Source organism: Pelodiscus sinensis, chromosome 1 (genome assembly GCF_052426305.1).
Source record: "Pelodiscus sinensis isolate ZL-2025 chromosome 1, ASM5242630v1, whole genome shotgun sequence".
Lineage (NCBI taxonomy): Eukaryota > Metazoa > Chordata > Testudines > Trionychidae > Pelodiscus > Pelodiscus sinensis.
Genome location: NC_143052.1, coordinates 108,520,985 through 108,541,549, shown reverse-complemented (window position 1 = coordinate 108,541,549; position 20,565 = coordinate 108,520,985). Strand labels below are relative to the sequence as shown.

The following is a 20,565-nucleotide window of genomic DNA, read 5'->3' as shown; positions in this document are numbered from 1 at the left end:
TAGGGGGGTTGTGGAATCTCCATCACTGGAGATATTTAAGAGCAGATTAGATAGACACCTGTCAGGGATGATCTAGACCAGTGGTTCCCAAACTTTTCAGCATCACGCCCCCCTTTTGATTTTTGAGAAACCCTCACACCCCCCACCTCTTCTTTACCATCATCCAACCCCCCTTTTAATAAAAAAATTCAATCTGTAATTTAAAATAATAAATAAACACAAAAACTTGCTATAAAAATTATTTAAAATTTAAAATATGCAAATAGCTTTTCTTGGCACAAAAATTTAATAAAAATGTAATTTAACATAAAAAATAGCAGAAACAAATCAAATTTAATGTGAAGGATGAAGCTACATTTTTTTCACAAGTTGTGAAATCCTAGGTATGAAAGATGAAAGTGCGCAACACAAATAGTTTTTGACATCCAGTCGATTTGTTTTGTTTTTAATGTGACTAAACTTGAAAAGCTTTTTTCACAGAGGTACGTTGATGAAAATGGAAGAACAATACGTAGTGCTTCTCCAACTTTCGAGTACACTGGGAAATATTTTATCCAAAATTCCTCCAAGCTTCTGTTTACGAAATTATCTTTCACACTTTAATCATATTTTATTTTGAGTGCATGTTCTTGCAATACTTCTGGCAATGAATCAACATCAGCGCTGAATGGATTGCATACTAATTTATGAATGTGGTTGCCAGAAAAGTTGTCTGGAAAATAGCAGATGAATTTGTCAGCAAGGAAGTCCAGATGAAACACAATTTTGTTCTTCACATCTTCTTTACAAACTTCTTGGAAACCTCCATTTTCAGCGAGTGATGAAAATGTCGGAAAAGACAAAAAGCCAGGCATCTGAGCTTGTGTTTGACGTTTCCAAAGCTGGATTTTTTCCGTAAATGCTTTGATGGCATCATGATGTAGTATAATGTTTGCAATATTGTTTCCTTGTAGCTTCAAATTGAGGTTGTTCAAAGATTCAAAAATGTCCATGAGGTATGCCAGTGAACATTGAAACATTTGGTCCGTAAATGCATGATATAACTCTTTCTTCTGTTGATTGAGGAAAATTTCCACTTCATCTTTCAGTTAAAATAATCTTGAAAGCATGTTACCTTTGGAAAGCCATCGTATCTCCGTATGAAACAAAAGAGTTTTATGATCCGCTCCCAAATCCGTGCAAAGAGCATCAAAAATCTCGTATTTAAAGCACTGTTCTTCACAAAATTGACAACTTTCATGGCCAAATTCAATGAGTCACGTAAGTCATCTGAAAGGATTTTAGCACCCAGCACTTGTCTGTGTATGATGCAGTGAGTTGTGGTTATGGCTGGATTTTTTTCTTTCACCAATATCAGAAATCCAGAGCGAGAGCCAAGCATTGCTGGAGCACCATCTGTGCATACCCCAACCAATTTTCCCCATGAAAGTCTATTTTCTTAAAAAAAAGTCAGAAATTGTTTTCATAATATCAGAAGTCTTTGATGTGGTCGTCAATTCCTTCAAAAAAAGCAGTTCTTCTTTCACAGTTCCATTATTAATTAATTGAATGTAGACAAGCAACTGACAACATTGTGCTATATCATCCGTGGTATCATCACATTGAATTACGAAAAAAGGAGAAGCCAACATTGCCTCCACAACTTGAAGTTTAACATTTTTCGTCAGCTCATCTATGCAACGTTTCACGGAATTGTCAGAAAGAAACATTTCCAAAGTTTTTTTCTTGCTTTTGATACCAAGCACAATATCAGATGCTTTCAACAAGCAAGGGTTCACAAGAGTTTCTCTGATTATGTGCGCTTCCTTGGCTTCAGCAATGAGCAATGACAGTTCATAAGATGCTTCTACCGCTTTGGCCGACGCTTGATGAAAAGCTCGAGTAGCATCCAGCTTCATGCATTTCAAATTTTGAAGTTTAGAAGCAAAAAACTCTTTTGGTTTCTCTGTCAAAGCGCTGTGGTTCTTCTTCAAGTGTCGTTCAAGATGACTAGGTCTCAAGGCGTCATTGCTAAGAACTGCGTGACATACTACACATTGAGGATGATCAATCCTGGTTTTTTCCACGATGGTGAAGCCATACCGTATGTAGTCTTCATCGTACTTCCTTTTCTTAATCACAGCCATAATATATTAATTTTAAAAAATCTAGAAAAAGAATTTTCCCAATTAAAATAAATGTAATGGACGCAAGTTACTTTGATAAGTTATTGCAAATGTTTATTTACTACTACTATTACATATGGACACATGCTGCCTTATATATATTCCACCACCAGTGGACCGCACAAGACTGGCTACCTACTCCCACGATAGAACAGTCCCAAACACTCCTGCAAGCATGCTAGAAAGTTCGAAAAAATTCCATTGCCTTTTACATTGTTCTTTGGCCTCCCCACTACCTGAACCGGTACCCCTACATGTCAAAAGGCAATATATATATATATTCGCATTTCATGGTATGACATTTGAAAATTAAATTGTTTTTACGGTAGTGTCTCCAATCTTTTTGCACCCAAGATCACTTTTTAAATGTCAGGGCAAGCCCCAAGATCCCACCCCTTTCTAGAGGCCCCACCCTCTCCATTTCCCTCCTCTCTATTATTTGCTGTCCCCAGCTCTTACTCACTCTCACTGGGTTCAGACAGGATGTGTAGGCTCTGAGGTGGGAATGAGGGTTTTGGGTGTGGGAAGGGGTGAAAGGTGCAAGCTCTGGGAGGAAATTTGGGTGCAGGAAGAGGTGGAGAAGAGGCTTCTGGCTCAGGGAAGGGGCTCCAGACTGGAGAGTGTTGGGGTCAGGTGGAGTGTTGAGGTGCTGAGAAAACCACAGGCTTGGGGATGTGAGGGTGCAGGAGTTCAGGTTGGAGTGCATGAGGGGCTCAGGGCAGGGGAGGTGGGAGTATGATGGGCTCGGGACACAGATTTGCAGTGTGGATTGTGCAGTAGTGTTGTGGCAGAAGACTGGGGATGTGAGACGCACAGGGGGTTCCAGTGTATGATAGGCTCAGGATTGAGAGGATGCAGGGGTGTTATGATGCTGTGGCCAGATGGGGGCTTGGCCCAGATTGGGGTCTTGTGGGCCAGGCTTCATTTTTAAATCAAATATGTCCAGCACAAATGTTTCAGCATTGTCTTTATTTACGGGAAGAGTGGGGAACCTGTTTTGTGTCACAGGTCACTGATCCACAGAAAAATAAGTCAGGGATCACCCAAGTGAGATGCAACCCCCCCCCTAACCCTCCTAGCCCCCTCCCAAGCCCCACTGATGTGGCCGCAACTGAGACACCTCCCTTCCCTGGCATCCCAGCCCCATGGGGGGAGGGTAGGTAGGACTGAGGTTCAAGGCCTCAGGCCAGATTAATTCTTCTGGGGTTCGAGGGTTAGTGGAATTTGTGGACCCCTCTACATTATGAGATGAGGCCAAAAATGAGGGATCCAGTGTGCGGGACAGGACTGCCAGTCAGTGAAATAGGAATGGGGTGCAGAATCTGGGTGGAAAATAGGCTACAGGAGCAAGCTGGGGGTAGGTGTCTGGCCAGGAGGTAGGAGACATGAGCAGGGTCCTGGTGGGGCCCTGAGCAGGGGACAGGGGGCAGGTGAGGCCCTGGGGAGGGTACTCGTGGGGATCTGGGCAGGGGAGCAGGGTACTCATGGGGGAATGGGGTCTGGGCGGGGGGACAGGGTACTCATGGGGGTTTGGGCAGGGGGCAGGTTACTCGTGGGGATTTGGGGTGTGGGCAGGATATTCATGAGCATCTGGGGTCTGGGCAGGGTACTCATGGCGGTCTGGGCAGGGGGGTATCGTTCTTGTGGGGGTTTGGAGTCTGGCAGGGAGGCAGGGTACTCGTGGGGGTCTGGGTGAGGGGAGAGGACAGCTAAGCTGGTACCTGGGGTCCTGCAACCAGGCCCAGGGTCTCAGAAAGCACGGGTCGCTTGTTCCCTGGGCTGCTTCCTGACTTTGAGCTAGCAGCTGTTTGCAATTCTGCCCCCATTGGAGCCTTTATTCAATGATTATTCAAGTAGCCAAGTTCCAAGGCCCCTACTGTTTGCGGGGAAATTAGCACCTTTTCAAAGTCAGCTCCAAATTAACACCTTTTGAAAGTGGCTCTGGTGCTTGTCTGACTCCACCCTCCCCCCAGAGGAGGGTGGGAGACGGACCTGAGGAAGCCACCACGCAAAACAAACAGTTAGAGATGAACTTTGGGTGAGGTAACGCCAATGCGGGCTCTTTCTTGGGGGAGGGGGAATTGGGTCACCTCATGCTCCTGGAATTTCTTCACACCCGCAGGGGGGCATACCCCCCAGTTTGGGAACCTATGATCTAGGGTGCTTGGTCCTGCCATGAGGGCAGGTGACTGGACTTAATGACCCCTGGAGGTCCCTTCCAGGTCTATGATTCTATATACAATCCATGAACTACTCCCTTTTTTCTTTTCTTCAAAAATAGTTTCCAAATTTTGCTCAGGGAAGCAATATTTCTCCCACAATAGGGAGAAGCATTCCTAGTCAGAACAGCACTTCAGCCTGTGCTTAAATCCAGAACATATTTTCTGAACTAGAGCCTGTGTTACTAAACCAAGCACTGAAGAATCTCTCAAAAGCCCTGTACTGATCTCCTTTGCAAATCAGCACACGAAATAGGAAGCAAGGGAGTGGAAAAGTTCCATAACTTAACTGTGCTTTATGGTAAAGCCAATCAGAAGTCAAATCTGCAACCTATCTCCCAACTTCCCCCCATCTAGGAGATGCACGTGGTGGCAGGGAGAACTCATTTTCGGGGAAGGGGGTGAGTGAGAGTGAGTGTGTGAGAGAGAGAGAATTGAAATTATTAATGGGAAAATGTCCATGTTTACAAACAAACAAAAGCCTAACACCTGCTTAAATGAGATATTCCTCTGTCTGATAGTCACACAGGCAATAGGTGCACAGTAGATGCCAATGTTAGAGGAAGTGCTGCTTGTCCAACCAGATGCGGAACACGGGGCTGTGAACAGGTCTCTCTTCCCTCCCCTGCAGTAAAGGATTGGTTTGGCTAAACTTGTAACCACAAAGAGTTGCTATCTCAGTCTCTCCACATCAGTTGTTTTTCATTGTGCTTATTTTATTGGTGGCAGAAACACCAGTCATGTCATTAAGGAAACCCACAGATCAATGACAAACATCTATTCATAGCAATGGGGAGAAAAGAACTACATGAATTTAGGCCACCCAAAGGACTGGTGAATCTCCCCGTCTGGTACAATGGATTTTGGCAACCCAAGGAAGTTCCTTTATTCCATCAGCCTGGCCAGATCAGGCACTGTGTTCTGAAAGTTAGTGGCTTAGATAAGTATTTCATACCCTCTCTTCCGCCGTCTTCATTGGAAAGTCATAATTATGAGATCAGCAACTGCAGAAAACATTTGAATTAAGAAAAAATGTGATACCCTGTTACTAAACATTAAAGGGCTCATCTACATTGGCCTCTTTTCCGGAAGGGGCATGGTAATTTTTGAGATCGTAATAGGGAAATCCGCGGGGGATTTAAAATATCCCCCACGGCATTTAAATAAAAATGTCCGCAGCTTTTTTCCGGCTTTTAGAAAAGCCGGAAAAGAGCGTCTACACTGGCCAGATCCTCCGGAAAAAAGTCCTTTTCCGGAGGATCTCTTATTCCTACAAAAGTTACCATGCCCCTTCCGGAAAAGGGGCCAGTGTAGACTTTGAAGTAGGAATAAGAGATCCTCCGGAAAAGGGCTTTTTTCCGGAGGATCTGGCCAGTGTAGACGTCTTTTCCGGCTTTTCTAAAAGCCGGAAAAAAGCGGCGGACATTTTTATTTAAATGCCACGGGGGATATTTAAATCCCCCGCGGATTTCCCTATTACGATCTCAAAAATTACCATGCCCCTTCCGGAAAAGGGGCCAGTGTAGACGTAGCCTAGCAGAAATAGCTGTTTGGGAATGATTCCTCGCCATGCCCAAGCACTCTCTTAACACTGGTAAGCACTCTCTTAACACTTGCCTCAGTAATCCCACTCACTGCACTTAAACTGTTCTTGTAATAACCAGACACTGCTAATGCGTAAGGAAAGTCTCAGAACAGTCTATTTATTACTCCCCGAGCATCTAGCCCCTCACTGTTTGTACCTAGCACACACGTTAACATCATCTACAACATCCAGGCTCGTTTTCGCTTCTGTTCTTCTGCAAGGCCCTTCTAAGATGGCATGTAATCCCACCCTCCCTCATCATTCCCTCTGTTCTATTAACCTCTCACCGTAGCCAGGCCAGATGGCAGGCCCTTCCACGGGCCCCTTGGCCTTCAGCCTGCCTCATCCCTCTCCTCCAGCATGCAGAGGTCAACTGGTAAGCCCCACCACTGCTCTCCTCCCTTTAGCCTTCAACCAGGAACCACCTATAGCTTCTTTCAGCAACCTCCTACACTTCTCTTCTGAGGCAACAGGAAATACCTTTGTTGACCCTCCAAGTCAAAGCAATTGCCCCATCCTCAAGGTAACTAGTGCTTCCCTCCCCTCTGCTTCACGGCTCTGTCTAGCACTAGCACTTTGTGTCAGAGTGTAACAGAAAGGACCCAGCAGTGACTGTCCCTGGAAATGTTTCAAGAACTAGTGATATGCTACAGATTATTGTGTCTAGAAACTTCACTGTTTTGATTCTTTGAGCTCAAGAAATCATGATCCATAGTGTGCTTTGGGGCTGGCTAACATACCTGTTAATCGTGGATGTGGACCAACTCGCCCTAATACACGATTCTGCTGCTCTGAACACTAGGAGAGGGTTTGGGTTACTAAAATTCACAGTGCAGATGCTAGGGGAGAGAAAAAAATGGGCTACGTCTCCCGCTGCTCCATGAATACCTAACTTTTAGAAAACCAAGTCTGAAAGTAGCCACAGAAGTACAAAATATAGGCCCAATATTGTAGGCAGGTCCCAGTGCCACTACTGACATAAAACTTAAAAAATAGTGCATCCACAGGAACTATGGCTATTCGTAGTCTGTTGCAAAGCCAGATCAATTATACTGAACAGTATCACAATAAAGTAACAAATTCATGTCACGCCACTAAATACAGTGGGAAAAATTTGAAATAGCAGACTCCTATCATTGGTTGCAACTAGCTACTGGGGTCTGTAAAAACCATTTATATGTGGCACTACAGGCCATTAGGAAAAATATCTCATTTACTAGTATGAAGTGCTCAGAGGGAGGCGTTGATAATTTTTTTTAAACTGAAATTCTTGATACAATCTACATAATTAAGGATAGTTTTCAAATCACACACATACAAAGGGCCCAAGCTTTGCAACATCAAGAGCAATGTTAGTAACTTACCAGGAACCCAAAAGAGTACAGATAGAGCACACATAAAATGTGCAGTTTATACCACACACACACACACACACACACTCTCATACACACTCCATCCTAGCCCCTGAGAGGTTGCTTGATTTCCACTGCAGTATAACCTTGGCCTCTACAGGGAGAAAATAGCTATGGCCCACATTTTAGAACTTTTGAGGCAGAATTTAAGATCAAATACTGGCCAACAGGAGTTCAATATTCTAGCATTTATCCTTAGGTGATGCAGGAGGTAAGAAAAGTATTTGGTTATCGCTGCTAGAGGAGAATGCAGTCGCTGGAAGTCTGCTGTATGTTTTTAACAATCAAAACATATGGGCCTCATAATTGATCCAGGATGTTGGCTATTCCAAAGAAACTATAAGGCTCTTTAGTACATTGGATATAGAGAATGCAATGGACCATCTGAAGTGCTACTCTCCCATATGTCCCACCCTCTTGGGAAGTAAATAGTGATGCCACGAAAGGATCATTTCAATCCTACCAAAAATGTTACAATAAGCATCATTCCATGAGGGAGGGCTGCTGAGAAGAGATGGTATTCCTGTCACTGAAAGTTTTTAAGAATAGACAAATGCATGTAAAGGCTGGTCTATTCTTGATCCTGCCTTTTCATAAGGGGACTCAAAAGTAGACGTCTTGAGGTACCTTTCAGTCCCCCATTTTCATGATTCTTCCCCATAGTCTGGACCCATTTTCTCCCCCACTTAAAAGTTCTTTGGGATCAAGCACCCTGAGAGAAGAAAATTAACTGATGGCATCACCAGATAGAGTAAAATGGCTTCTTTGTAAAAGATTCCATTACTGTTAGACAGTACTGGACTTTTTTTTAGACACCCCCCCTCCCAAATCCTATGGTCCAAGTCAAAAGCTGAGAATTTATGCGTCTCCTTGGATGAAATTCTGGCTTCACTGAAATTAGATGTGAATTTTGCCAGCAATTTCATTGAGGCCAGGATTTCACCCCTATTCTCTAATGCCAGGTGACATAGCCCACTTCTATGGCCTTGGACAGGCTAACTCAATTTCATCTATTGTAAAATGGGGCCAAGATCCCTCCATAGGGGGTGTTGATATGTTAATTTAATATTGTAAAGCATTTCAAAGACAAGGGCTAAAGATTATTAAATGCTGCAATCAATTATGAAGTTCACATCTGCAGCCCTCACCTCAGGCAAATTTCACATGGATGTCAATACAAGATTTTTTTGGCTGAGCAAGGCCAGTACAGTTAGGCATTGGATTTCAGGAAGGTCTGTAAGATCATATAATTCTAAAATAAAATTAGCATAAAGTCTGATATATCTCAAACAGGGAGGCTGGCACAAATCTGGCATTAAGTAATTCTAGAAAGCTGCTTTCCTGAACTGCAAGACAGCATGCTCAGTATAACATGTGGAAGGAATTTCTTTGCATTTCATCTTTTATACTGTCACCTGAAACCGGCATCTGTTACATGCTTCTGTAAATCCATGTGTTGTTAACATAACCATCTCAGCAAGTAAAAGACATATATTGCTACAATTAGTATGTAAGTGGATTAACTCTGAATTTGTGAAAAAATTAATTCCTGACTATTCTTGCAAATAGATTTTACAAGCAATATGAAGCAAGATTACAAATGAAATTAGGCTCCCTGGCTTGTGGCATGTTACACAAGTAAGAAAAAAAAATTTATTCCTACCAAGCAAATGCACAACACATGTAGAACTGAACCTAACCAATGCCATTATTTAAATTTATTTAGGAGCTTTAATACGGTACAGTATTCCATGTTAGGAAAACGTTCTACTTATAATTTCTCCATGTTTGATTTCAAGAATGAACGAAGTGATAAATCCAATTCACTCCTTAACATTTCAGGAAATGTACATTGTTTCAGAGGTCCTGATCCTGCCATATGAGCTGCTACCATAGCTTAGTGCTGTCTCCCTTTAGAATAATTTCAGAATTGCAGCCATATCTACAATAATACGAAAGAAAAATCTGTGTGGCTTCTCTCTCTAAATATAGAGAATCCAAAGTAAGTTTTCACAAGTTCCTTGACAATGAAAAAACACCAAAACAACCAAAAATAATTCAAGAACCAAGTCCAATGCATACTGTTTACATTTATTTCTTTACTACACTTTTTACGTTTACCTTGTTAGTGTTTGCTTGAAAGTTCATTGTTTATCTGTTCTCCAAAAATAATGTCCCTGTGCACCATTTCATTTCAAAACACAATGATCTTTCTCTCATTGTTTTTAATTTCTAAGAGGAAAATTAACACTAGTTTAATTATGTCATTAAAACGGTCTAGTTACAACAAAAAAGATGGCTACATTTGTGAGAAATCCACTGAAATCTGTGGAGTCTTTGTATATAATAAAGATTCTACTACACTTGAGTAAGGGAAGAAAAATTGGGCACTGATGTATTAACTGAAAATCAAAACAGTTTGACAGTACCAAATTAATATTTTAAAGAATCCCTCGCTTTGTTACTTACCATCTTAAATTACCAAAAATAAATATTTTTCTATTTTTTAAAAACCATTTATTGTACAATTGGTTCTTTTTTTACTTCCCTCAGCAAGGACAATAAAAATAAGCTAACCAGTTTCACTTTTGGATTTTCAGCAGTGCAGCAAAAGTGGAACTTGCTTTAGGATTCAGTCATGATTCTCAGAGCACCCTTATCTTGGAAAAATATATATACGGTTTCTTGGTTATGTATCTAGCAGAACTCACCAAAATTAAGAACGGTATATAATCTAAAACATACAGCAAAATAGTTCTCATTAGTTCAAATGGATATTTTTTGTCCCCATACCACCATGAATTTAAATTCCGTGGAGGAATTTTCTGAGTTGCTGTTTCCACTAACCTGTCAGATAATGGAGGGTCATTTGGCTGTGATCCTTGGAATCTACTATGTATTGAGAGAGATTGTCTGTTTGTCGAGAACTCCCCCTTACTGGTAAGAGCTAGGACCATCAAATTTATTATACAGCTTCTTCTTATCCTAACTTAAAGCAAAGTAAGGGTTTGGTTGTGCCAGGAAAATGGGATTGCTTCTCATAAAACCATACAGAAAAGAAACAGAATCGTCAGGCAGCTGAAAGAGACTGACTGGAGGTGCTCCCTGCTCTGGAACTGCCCGAGTGCCTAAGCCTCCCCTCAATCCATAGGGGAACATTCATGGTTATTCCCTTTCATCAGAGAGTGAAAGGAAAGTGCAGAGTTTGCTGATTTCTAACTGCACTCTTGCCTCAGCTTTTGGGGGGTGGGTTGGGGAGGGGACAGAAACGGAGGAATCACATGTCCAAAGCACCCTTGCAGGATCCATGGGACGTACATGGAGAGGGCCCTACCAAATTCACTGTCCATTTTTATAAATGTCACAGTCACAGCATTTTAAAAATCTTTAATGGTGTGGTTTCAGATATTTAAATCTTAAATGTCATGGTGTTGCGATAAAATATGAAAATGTACTTTAAAATTGAAAAATATAAACACGTTACACCCTTAAATCAGAGGACCCAACACTAAAGGGGGCCACAACACTACTGGGGGGAAGGGGGCGCTGAAGTATTGTTACCCTTACTTCTGCACTGCCTCAGAGTTGGACAGCCGGAGAACAGCAAAAGCTAGCCAGATGTCCAGCTCTGAAGGTAGCTCCGCTGCCAGCAGCAGCACAGAAATAAAGGTGGCATGGTATAGTATTGTCTGAAAGACACCAAAATCCTACCATTCCAATGGTGCTCCTGTCTACTAACTTGTGATGTACTCAAACACTCATGTAGAAACTAAATTTCTGTACCTACACAAATGGCAGATTCTAAGTAGTTAACCATTTATTTGCATACCTCCTCACACAGCCCAAACCCAGAACACCTTTTTCCCACTGACATGACGTGTCTTACTGTGACACTCTGCAGAACACGGTTTACATATTTTGACTCACAAAACTTAAACAGTGAATAGTCCTGCAGCATGTTAGAGACTAAAAAAAAAATGTAGGTGGTATCATAAGCTTTCATGGGTACAACCCATCTGAAGATCTCATCTCATGATACCATCTACATTTTTTGTTAGTCTCTAAGGCTATGTCTAGACTGCAAGCCTCTTTCGAAAGATACTTTCGAAAGAGCCTCTTTCGAAAGAGAGCGTCTAGACTGCACGTTGAACTTTCGAAAGAGCAAGCCGCTTTTTCAAAAGAAAGCACCCAGTAAGTCTGGATGCTCTCTTTCGAAGAAGCCCTATTTACATTCAAGAACGCCTTCTTTCGAAAGAAGCACTTTCGAAAGAAGGCGTTCTTCCTCGTGAAATGAGGTTTACCGCCGTCGAAAGAAAAGCCGCGTTCTTTCGATTTAATTTTGAAAGAACGCGGCTGCAGTCTAGACGCAGGTGAAGTTTTTTCGGAAAAAGGCTACTTTTCCCGAAAAAAACCCTGAGTCTGGACACAGCCTAAGGTGCTGCAGGACTATTAGCTGTTTTTTAATTTTTTTCTGTTACAGACTTACACGGCTACCCCCTGAAATATTTTGACACGGACTCTCCCAAAGCATGTCAATTTTAATCACACTGTGCACATCTTTTCTTCTGTTTGGTATTCTGCTTTCTTCCTACAACTAGGCATTTTGAGTGTAGAGTATGTGTCACTGAAAAGCAAACTGTAATCTTCCTCCTTCAAAAAAAGAAACAGCCAGAGATAAAAAAGAGAAAGCCAAAAGTTTAAGAAGAGTCACCAGAAGTTTAAGAATGACAAAACAGCATTTGAAATTTAACACTCAGGACCAGTTAATTTATCCAAAAAGGATGTTTTACCACTTAAGAGAACACTTGCTATAATTATAACCTGCACAAGTCTAATTTCATACTTAAGCATCCATAGTGCCCATACAGTCACTTTCACACTCAGCGAATGCTGGCACTGGGCAGCAAAGATTACTTTTATCAATCTGTTTTATTTCACAATACATTCATTAGTCTCTGCATTTCCAAGGGCAACTACATCTTGCTCAGTTCAATGATGCTGATACTGGGTGTTCCACAATCACACCAGCTTCAATACGAGACAGTAACGCACATTTGTACAAAACGTAGTACAAGCTGGACACATCTCAAGAAGAAATCCCTACAATCCTTTACTTAGTATGATTGCGTATGAAGGCATATTTATCATATTAAAAGAGAACCACATGTAAAGGGGAGTCTGGAGTCCAATAAATCTTGGACTATTTCTTTTAATTGAATACTTTTTCAAAAAGGGTATAATATATGTTTATAGAAACATTTACTCCATCTTCTGGGAAGGAGAATGCTATTAACCCTTTTATGCACCATCCTCTAAAATCTCCCCACTGATCACAACTGTGAGATACCACATAGCAATTTAAATCCATTGTAAAAAACATCTGGATGAAGTTTCCTTGGCTGTTCATTTGAAAATTATACAAGCAGCAGAGTTAAAGGAACAACCATGACTCAGAGGGTAAACACAAGGATAACGCTATACATTGGTAGATTTCTGCTTCAACAACTCCTGAAAACTTTTGATTATACAATTACCTTCATTCATGGAAGAAAAAAATTCCTTTTCTTAGTTTTGATGGGAGGAGAGAAAGACAATCGATTTTAAAGGAAATCCCATTGATGGACAATCTAACATTTTATACATAAATTAACATAAACTTTAAAAACTCCACTTGCCAGATGCCCAATGGCAAAAAGGAAGCTTCCAATGTGTGTGTAGAGAAATCAGTGCCATCGACGTCTGAATAATTTTTGTTTTGAATTGTGAACAAGTTTCTAGTTTTATGGTTGTAAAGAAACCCACCTGCGAACTGACTGGAAAGTGGTGTAGTGTGCCGTGATGTCTCCCTAACACTTTAAGTAGGTATCTCCAGACCTAAATCTTTGAAAATGACCAATGAGTTTGGGGCCTGATTTTCAAAAAGTACTGAGCATCTGCCCTCTGATAATCAAATCTATTTGAAAGGTCTCATATTGCACCTCCAAAATCACTTACCATTTTATTAGCAAAGGCCCAGGAGCCTGTCTTTCCAAGTATTCAGTTTTCTCTGGCTTTAGCAGAGAAAGCAGGAATAAGAAATGTGAGTTTTCTTCACAGCTGCTATTCAAAACCCTGAGTGCAGCAGTGAAAAACTAACATGAACCAAGTCAATTTCATTCTGGGGCTGATTTGGGGGGAAAAAATGAAGCAGTGTCAGAGCAGGCCACTGGAGAGGACCTAACACTGAGGCTGAAGGAAGGGTAAAGTAGCAGACACAGGATCCCCAGAACAGTAGGTAGGAATGCTAAGGAGGGCAGCAGAACTCCCTTCTTCATGCAGCAGTTGCAGCAGGAAAAAGATTCTGGGGCAGAAAAGGGAAAACAGGAAAGATTTTTTTCACTGCTGAGCAATGGGAGCATCTACTAGAAAGATTAGTAGAAAAGATGAGAGCCTTGAGCAGGGTCCAATGACAGTACCTTTGCAGAAGCTGAAGAGATGACAGGGAAAGAAGGAGGGGCTGGACTTTTCAAACCCCAGGAAAGGGCTTTTTAAAACCTTTCATATCAAGCCCTGAACAAGTGATCATTCACAAATAAAGAAAGAAACATGGACTACAGATTCTACGTTCAATGCTTATTTTTAAAATACTTAACCATTGTAATGTGTGCCCCATCATTTCCACTTTGATTTTGTTAATCCCTTAGTTGTAGAAGAGTGGTTTCTGTGCAAATCAGTAATTAATTGGGTGTCTAAGACAAGTTTTACTAGATGAACACAACATACAATTAGGTGCTAATGTGCATTTGAGTGTAAGAGACGGACCTTTTAAACTTGGGAAAAATTAAACATAACTGAATTACAGCATGGGGGAGGGGGAGCCAAATGGGATGCAAATTCAGATGTACAAGACCAAGACTTGGACTGACTTTCTCTTCCATTAAGATAAATTATTGCTCTGAAATGTTATGGATGTCAGATTTTCAGTACTACAGTTGGAATAATAATAAAAAGAATTTACAGGGTCCCAAAATAAAACCCAGTGTGCAGCAAGAAAGGAGACAATTTGTCATGTAGAACAACTACTTGCCATGGCCAGAGATTGATTACTCATACACGTGAGGAGGTGAACATTATTTGGTATTACTGTCTGTTTTGATCTGAACCTGCCAAGCCACAAGTGCCCTTACAACTCAAATGGGTTATCTCTTAATGGAGAGATCTCAAGGATGTGGATGTCTTTTTGAGAAGAACCCTTCAAAACCTGAGAGTATCTTTTGGAATTGTAAAACAATGCCCAGCATACACAGGTCTATACCAAGGAGGGAAGTTGAGATGACGTTTTTCAAACCAGCAATGTATAGGCAATTGACAAACAAACTAAGTCATGTAGTAAATGACAGGTAGCAGGAAAACATGGATCTAAGACTTACAGTGCATCTAGAAGAATTCTTACATTTAAAAAATTGCAATAAACTCAAATTCATTTGTTCAGATAATCCATGTACAACAGAAGGCACTGTTATCCATATGAATCCATCAGTTCTGCATGGCAAAAACCTGAGAAGTGCAACTCAACTAGATTCAACCTAGCTCCTCCCCATCATTCAGTTTTCTTGAGGGCACATGTTTTCTTTTCAGTCTATCAAATTATAAAAACACCACAAGAATTTGAACATTACAGTAGCTGGTTAGAAAGAGCAGTCTGGTGGGGAAACACATTGCTGTATCCCAAGGGAAGCCATCTGGAGCATCAGATTACCCTCCCCCAGATACTCAGAAGTCATGACTATTTTATAACAACATGTAATGATGAAACCATTCCCAGAGTCCTTTGCAGTTTCTCTTTAGTTGCCTCCGGGAGCATTTCCACCGAAGTTAAATGCTGAGATCAGTCCTTTATTGTCAAACGTGTAGCCACTTTGTTGTTCTATTGTCTTAGTCTCTAAAATCACAGAAGGGAAAAAAAGGAATATAAGAGAGTGAGCAAGTGTGTATGTTCTACATAGTCCTGTGCAGAATAGGAAGCTTGTGGAACTAACTCTATTGACCAAGACTTCATTCTCAGACCTGCCATGGCAGTGATCAATTGCAAGAAATTGGATTTTTTTTTTAAGTAACATTCCACACCTCTCACTAGGACAGAAACTGAGAGATTACAGTATTATAAAATAATTGTACATGACATTGCTCTGCATGCTCCTCAGTTTAATGAACTTATTTTCACCAATGCAGGCCCCATTTTAAAGGTTCATAAGTTCATATTTACTTTGAAAGTAATTTTAGTGGTAAAAAAAATTGAACAGCTGTTAAACAGCCAACGATCTAGAACAGTCTTGATCAAATGAATGGTTGTCAGGCAGGAAGTACCTTAATTTACTCTTTACATGAAAAATCCATCAGAAAATCTAGCTCAAGCTCTATTTAAAGAACCATGCCTGTCAGATAAGAGTCTACCCATTACAGGCAATGCTACTATCTAGGCAAGATTTATTTCAGTGCAGAGACAAGGCCATATGAACCACTCATGCTGTTCTAGCCTCCTCTAAGACCCAGGCCAAGTAGTTCATAAGGACTCATGCTGATCCTCTGTACCCTATATAATGTTATAAAGGATATTCTGTTTTCTACAACACATAAAACAGCTGCAGAGAAATGACTGACCTGCAGCACTTCGCCGGTGTTCAGCTAACGTGTAAATTTCCTGCAGTTGTTTTTTCTGATCATTGCTGAGTGGTGCTGTCAGCGTATGGTACCAGGCTGCATCCCGGATCTGAACCGCTGTCCAATAAGAAGTACATGAAAAATGATTATTAGCTTATGTTTTGAGCTATTTAAGACTATGAGAAAGACACAAAGACAAAAAAGATCTGGGTATGTGGTTTAAACTACAGTTTCCCAGAACACAGATGAAGTTGGCCTATTTCCAACAGGGACTGGAGGTTTGAGAATCTTAAAATTAAGCATGTATTTAAGAGCTTTCTGGAAACCAGGACTTAATAATGTTCCAAAGTGTACCCAATATTCACAAATATGTTCAATTTCATGGTCAAAATGCATCCATTATGCTGAAAATTAAATTCATTCCAAAATTTAAAAAAACAACCACCCTACACTTGTTATACCTTCTGGACAGGAGAAAAATTGCCTTTTCCTTTAGGGGTTTGACAGTTTAGAAAATGATAAATACTTCTATTTGAGCATGCAAAAGACACTAAAGTAGTTTAGCCCCTATAATTTAGATTTTCTTTGAAAAGTTGCAACAGAGATAGTATGAACTGAAATGATTTTGGTACCTTGTCAGTTAGAATGCTTGATCAGATTTAGATGTATCCCTGAGTGTATACTAGCCAAATATTTCAGGATTATGTTAGAGCATGAGAATTAGAAAGTGAAACTCGTTAGTAGAAAAAGGGAAAATTTCCGAAAATCCAAGCTAAGGTAAATCAGCATAAATGGTGAAGTAAACATACAAACAAGATCTTAGGTTTCCAATAGTATAAGAAATCACTAACACCACAGATAAGGGCTTTAAAGAATAATTAACGTAAGTGTCTCTGAACTATCACATTAAAGAATTATGTCTACAGGCATATACGTACTTAAGAGTGCTTGTGTAAAAAACTGATATTCATCTACACCATCTTCAAGGTCAAGAGGAGTGCTAAATCCTTCTAGAGCAGTTTCTTCCAAGGCATCTTCATCCCAGTCATCATCGTCATCCTCCTCATCTTCATCCCCTCCTCCACTATCACCTCCTCCGTGATTCTCTTGCATTGCTTGACTCACTTCATTTGTCTCCTCTTCATCGCTTGGGATCTCTTCTGCAATTGTATCAACATTTTTATATTAAAAATAATCATATGCTTTCTGTAATTAAACATATTAAAGGGCCAAAACAGATACATGTACAGTTTTGACCAGAAATGTGATCCTTTTGAAAAAACCCTCCAAGATGTCAAAAAAGGAAGCCATCAAAACATTTCAGACATTTCAGAATACGGTTATGCTCCGTTTCTAATAACACCTTGGAAAAATGAAGCTGAAATTTGTTCTCACATGTACCCGAACTAAGTTTGTGCGTTTGCAACAGGAGCAAAATAGCAACTTTCCTCTTTTAAATTAATATAAATGGCATATCATTTTGCTTTTTAATAAAATACAACAAATAACAACTTACTTGGACTTCACAATTAAAAGACTTTTGTCAAATGTATTGCCTACCAACCCTTACAGTGCTCTCTTAACTGCACAACTTCCCTTGGTGGTTTTACCGGATTCCTATTTATGAAACAGCAATCATGTCCAGAACAAACCAACCCAAAAACTTAGTTCCAAATATTGCTATTTCTGATTTAAGCAGCTTCTTAGGTGACTATGTTAAAATATCTAAGAAATATTTTCAAGACTATAACTGGGGGTTAAAAACATCATTTCAAGTTTTTCTTTTGTCAGCTGGATGAAATGAGTGGAATTGGTCATATCTGCTATGAGCATATGGCCAGCAATTTGGAAGGAGTGGTACTGGGATTTTAGGCAAATCACAGTGCAGAGATCTGAGCAGCACATGGCTACTGAACTATGCAACATGGCTATGCAGTTGCTGTACCACATTCTTGTGCACAATATACAGAGACAACTGAATTTAAGTCCAATCATTTCTGAATTTTGCATCTGTTAAATGCATTTCAGTTTCATTTGTATCCATGGCATTAGCACCTACAATAGTTTTCATCTCATACTGCAAATTAAGATACATCCAGACAATAAAATAATCTGTCAAATACTGTGTAATATACACTCTCTAGTGCAGCAAATTCTCTTGATCGTTTTTCCCCTTTTTACCTGATAGATTGAGAGGAGGCCTCTCTGTCACAGGATCCTTTGTCATCTCAAAACCTGCTTTGTAAACCCTGTCATGAAGGCTTTTTGTGCCAGGGTGGATTGATTTAAGATCAAAACAATTTGCATTACCAAGTCTGATCATGATTTAAAGTAGTAAGCAGGAAACCTTGATATAAATAATTGACTTTAATCTTCTTTTGTATTTTTTTATTTTCCTGAAGAAAGACTGATTCTCATTAGCTGTTAACCATTAAAACATTTTGATTTGCAACAAAATAGAGCCTTTCCATTCAATTTGGTACTTTTTGCTAAGCAGGAGCATATATTCTCTATACAGTTATTTAAGCAATTCTATAGATTAATTTAATTCATTCACAGTCTTAATTTCTTTTAATCGTGTGATGTTAAAATGGCCAGTGACACATTTCTTATTTACTAAAGGATCTTCTTTTTTACTCAAGATTTGGGGCAAGCTCTATTAAGATTGAAACTTGGAATTCAATTAAAAGTGCACTAAAAGTACTTTAAATTTGTTTTTCTTAAACAAAACCACCTTAAATATGCTGGCTACAAAAGAAGAAAGTTAATCAAAACATGTTTTCCATTTAAAATAGATTTATCAAATAGATAAGTATTATCTGCAGTTTGTGAATTAAACTGATTGTTTCTCCCCTTCACATTTTTTAAAACTAGCAGATCTCATCTTCTCACATCTCATTTTTATTCATAGATTAGCAGAGAAAAACAAGCTTTTCTGCTTTTCAATTTACAATTGGTTTCTTAACTCTGAATGAACTGAAATGAAGGAAATATTTTATGTGCCTTCATAAGAAGCTAGTGCTATCAAAAGCTGGTTTAGCACTTCACAAACTTTGCTTCCTGATGCTGAACCAATGACTTTACCAGCTTGGTTTCCTTTACAACTTAAGCAGCAAAATTAATTGTAAATAATGTTTGTTTAAAAAAAATAAACCTGTTCTTTTTAAATAAACTCCAATTTAATTTAAAATATAAGTTTTTTCAATGTCATTTTTTATTCCAGCCTTCTTTTTGTCACACTCCATCTGGAAGATGATAACTAGCCTGGGATTCCTTTCAAATCCATTACTATTGCTTTTTAAATTAATTGAAGAGGTAGCTATTAGGGACATATTTTTTTCCAGGGACCAAGAATGATGCTTCCATATCACTGCCAAATTCCTGCTGGCCTATTAGTCAGGAGTCTCCTGCATGCTGGTTTACCAAGCACATTCACGATCAGGAACCCTGGATTTCCAACTTTTATTGTTTTTAAAACAAAACTGCCCTCTCAGAAAGAGCAACATTCTCCAAAAGTGCTTTAGCATTAATTTTAAGAGGTGCAACCAAATCACAAGGGGATGTATTGAAGCATCCAATAAACCAGCCAATTATTCAGCAGGCTGGCTGAAGATTTTTAAATGTACCTTTAGTTTCATACAATTTTGAAATTAAATCCAGACAAAATCCACAATGTGGAAATGAGAGATTTTACCATTATCTTCTGCATCATGTTTTTCGTCTTTAGCATGATCTTCATGGTCTGTAAATTCTCGCGTAGCACATACTTGTTTTAATCCCAGAAACAGGAGCAGGATTGAAGGAACAATCTGGGCAGCCACAGCATCTACTGCAGGAGGTCGGTTTTGCAATTCCATTAAGATGCTCAGTCCTATTATACACATCTTTCTGTCATGAAGTCTAAAACAATATAAGTATGTTACATGAGAAACAGGTCCCTTTATGTTGACTACCGAGGACTCTAGAAGAAGAGCTACAGTACCAAGCAACAGCTCTTATTTATGTTCTTCCCCATGGTTTTTAAATGCAAAATTTCCAATAGCAGGTACTGCCCATAATAACTGATTACTCGCCTATCATGTGCTGGCTAACTTTCTAGTGCTGTTGATTAGGATTCCCAAATACAAAAAAAGGAATTACTATATATTTGAAAGAGTTAGTCTGTCCGGCTGTTTGTTCAAGAACTCCTCCTAAAGGGTAAGAGCTGGGATCACCAAATTTGGTATGCAGCTTCCTTTTATCATAACTTAAAGCAAGGTCAGGGATTGGCTGTGCCAGGGCAATGGAATGTTCCTGGAATGGGATTGCTTCTCATAAAGCCATACAGAAAAGATTCAGACTCACCAGCCAGATGAAATGGACTGGCTAAGGGTACACCCCCTAGTCTGGGATTGCCCTACTCTTGAGCCTCCCCCCTGCAGGTACCCTTTACAGAGGGTAGAAAGAGGCTGAAGCTCCCCCCTCCAGATTTGTATGGGAACTTTGCTGGCTGCTCCACTTCAGCAGGGACCAAAGGAAAAGTGCCAGTTTGCTGCATTCCTCAC

At 40.0% G+C, this 20,565-nt stretch overlaps 1 protein-coding gene and 1 pseudogene across 1 annotated transcript in view; both read right to left on the bottom strand.

Annotated features, from left to right (window-relative positions):
* Positions 1 to 434: 434 nt before the first annotated feature.
* LOC102449165 (protein ZBED8-like) lies at positions 435 to 2,648 on the bottom strand (annotated as a pseudogene).
* Positions 2,649 to 12,058: 9,410 nt separating this feature from the next.
* The window catches only part of IPO8 (importin 8), a 74,813-nt gene continuing 66,306 nt past the window's right edge, over positions 12,059 to 20,565 (bottom strand). Inside the window, exons 22-25 of the mRNA XM_075940701.2 lie at positions 19,716 to 19,921; positions 16,960 to 17,181; positions 16,022 to 16,138; positions 12,059 to 15,302 (exon numbers count right to left, since the gene is read on the bottom strand). Of these exons, the coding sequence (XP_075796816.1) occupies positions 15,205 to 15,302; positions 16,022 to 16,138; positions 16,960 to 17,181; positions 19,716 to 19,921 (643 nt within the window). The 3' untranslated portion in view covers positions 12,059 to 15,204. The remainder of the gene's footprint in view (positions 15,303 to 16,021; positions 16,139 to 16,959; positions 17,182 to 19,715; positions 19,922 to 20,565) is intronic.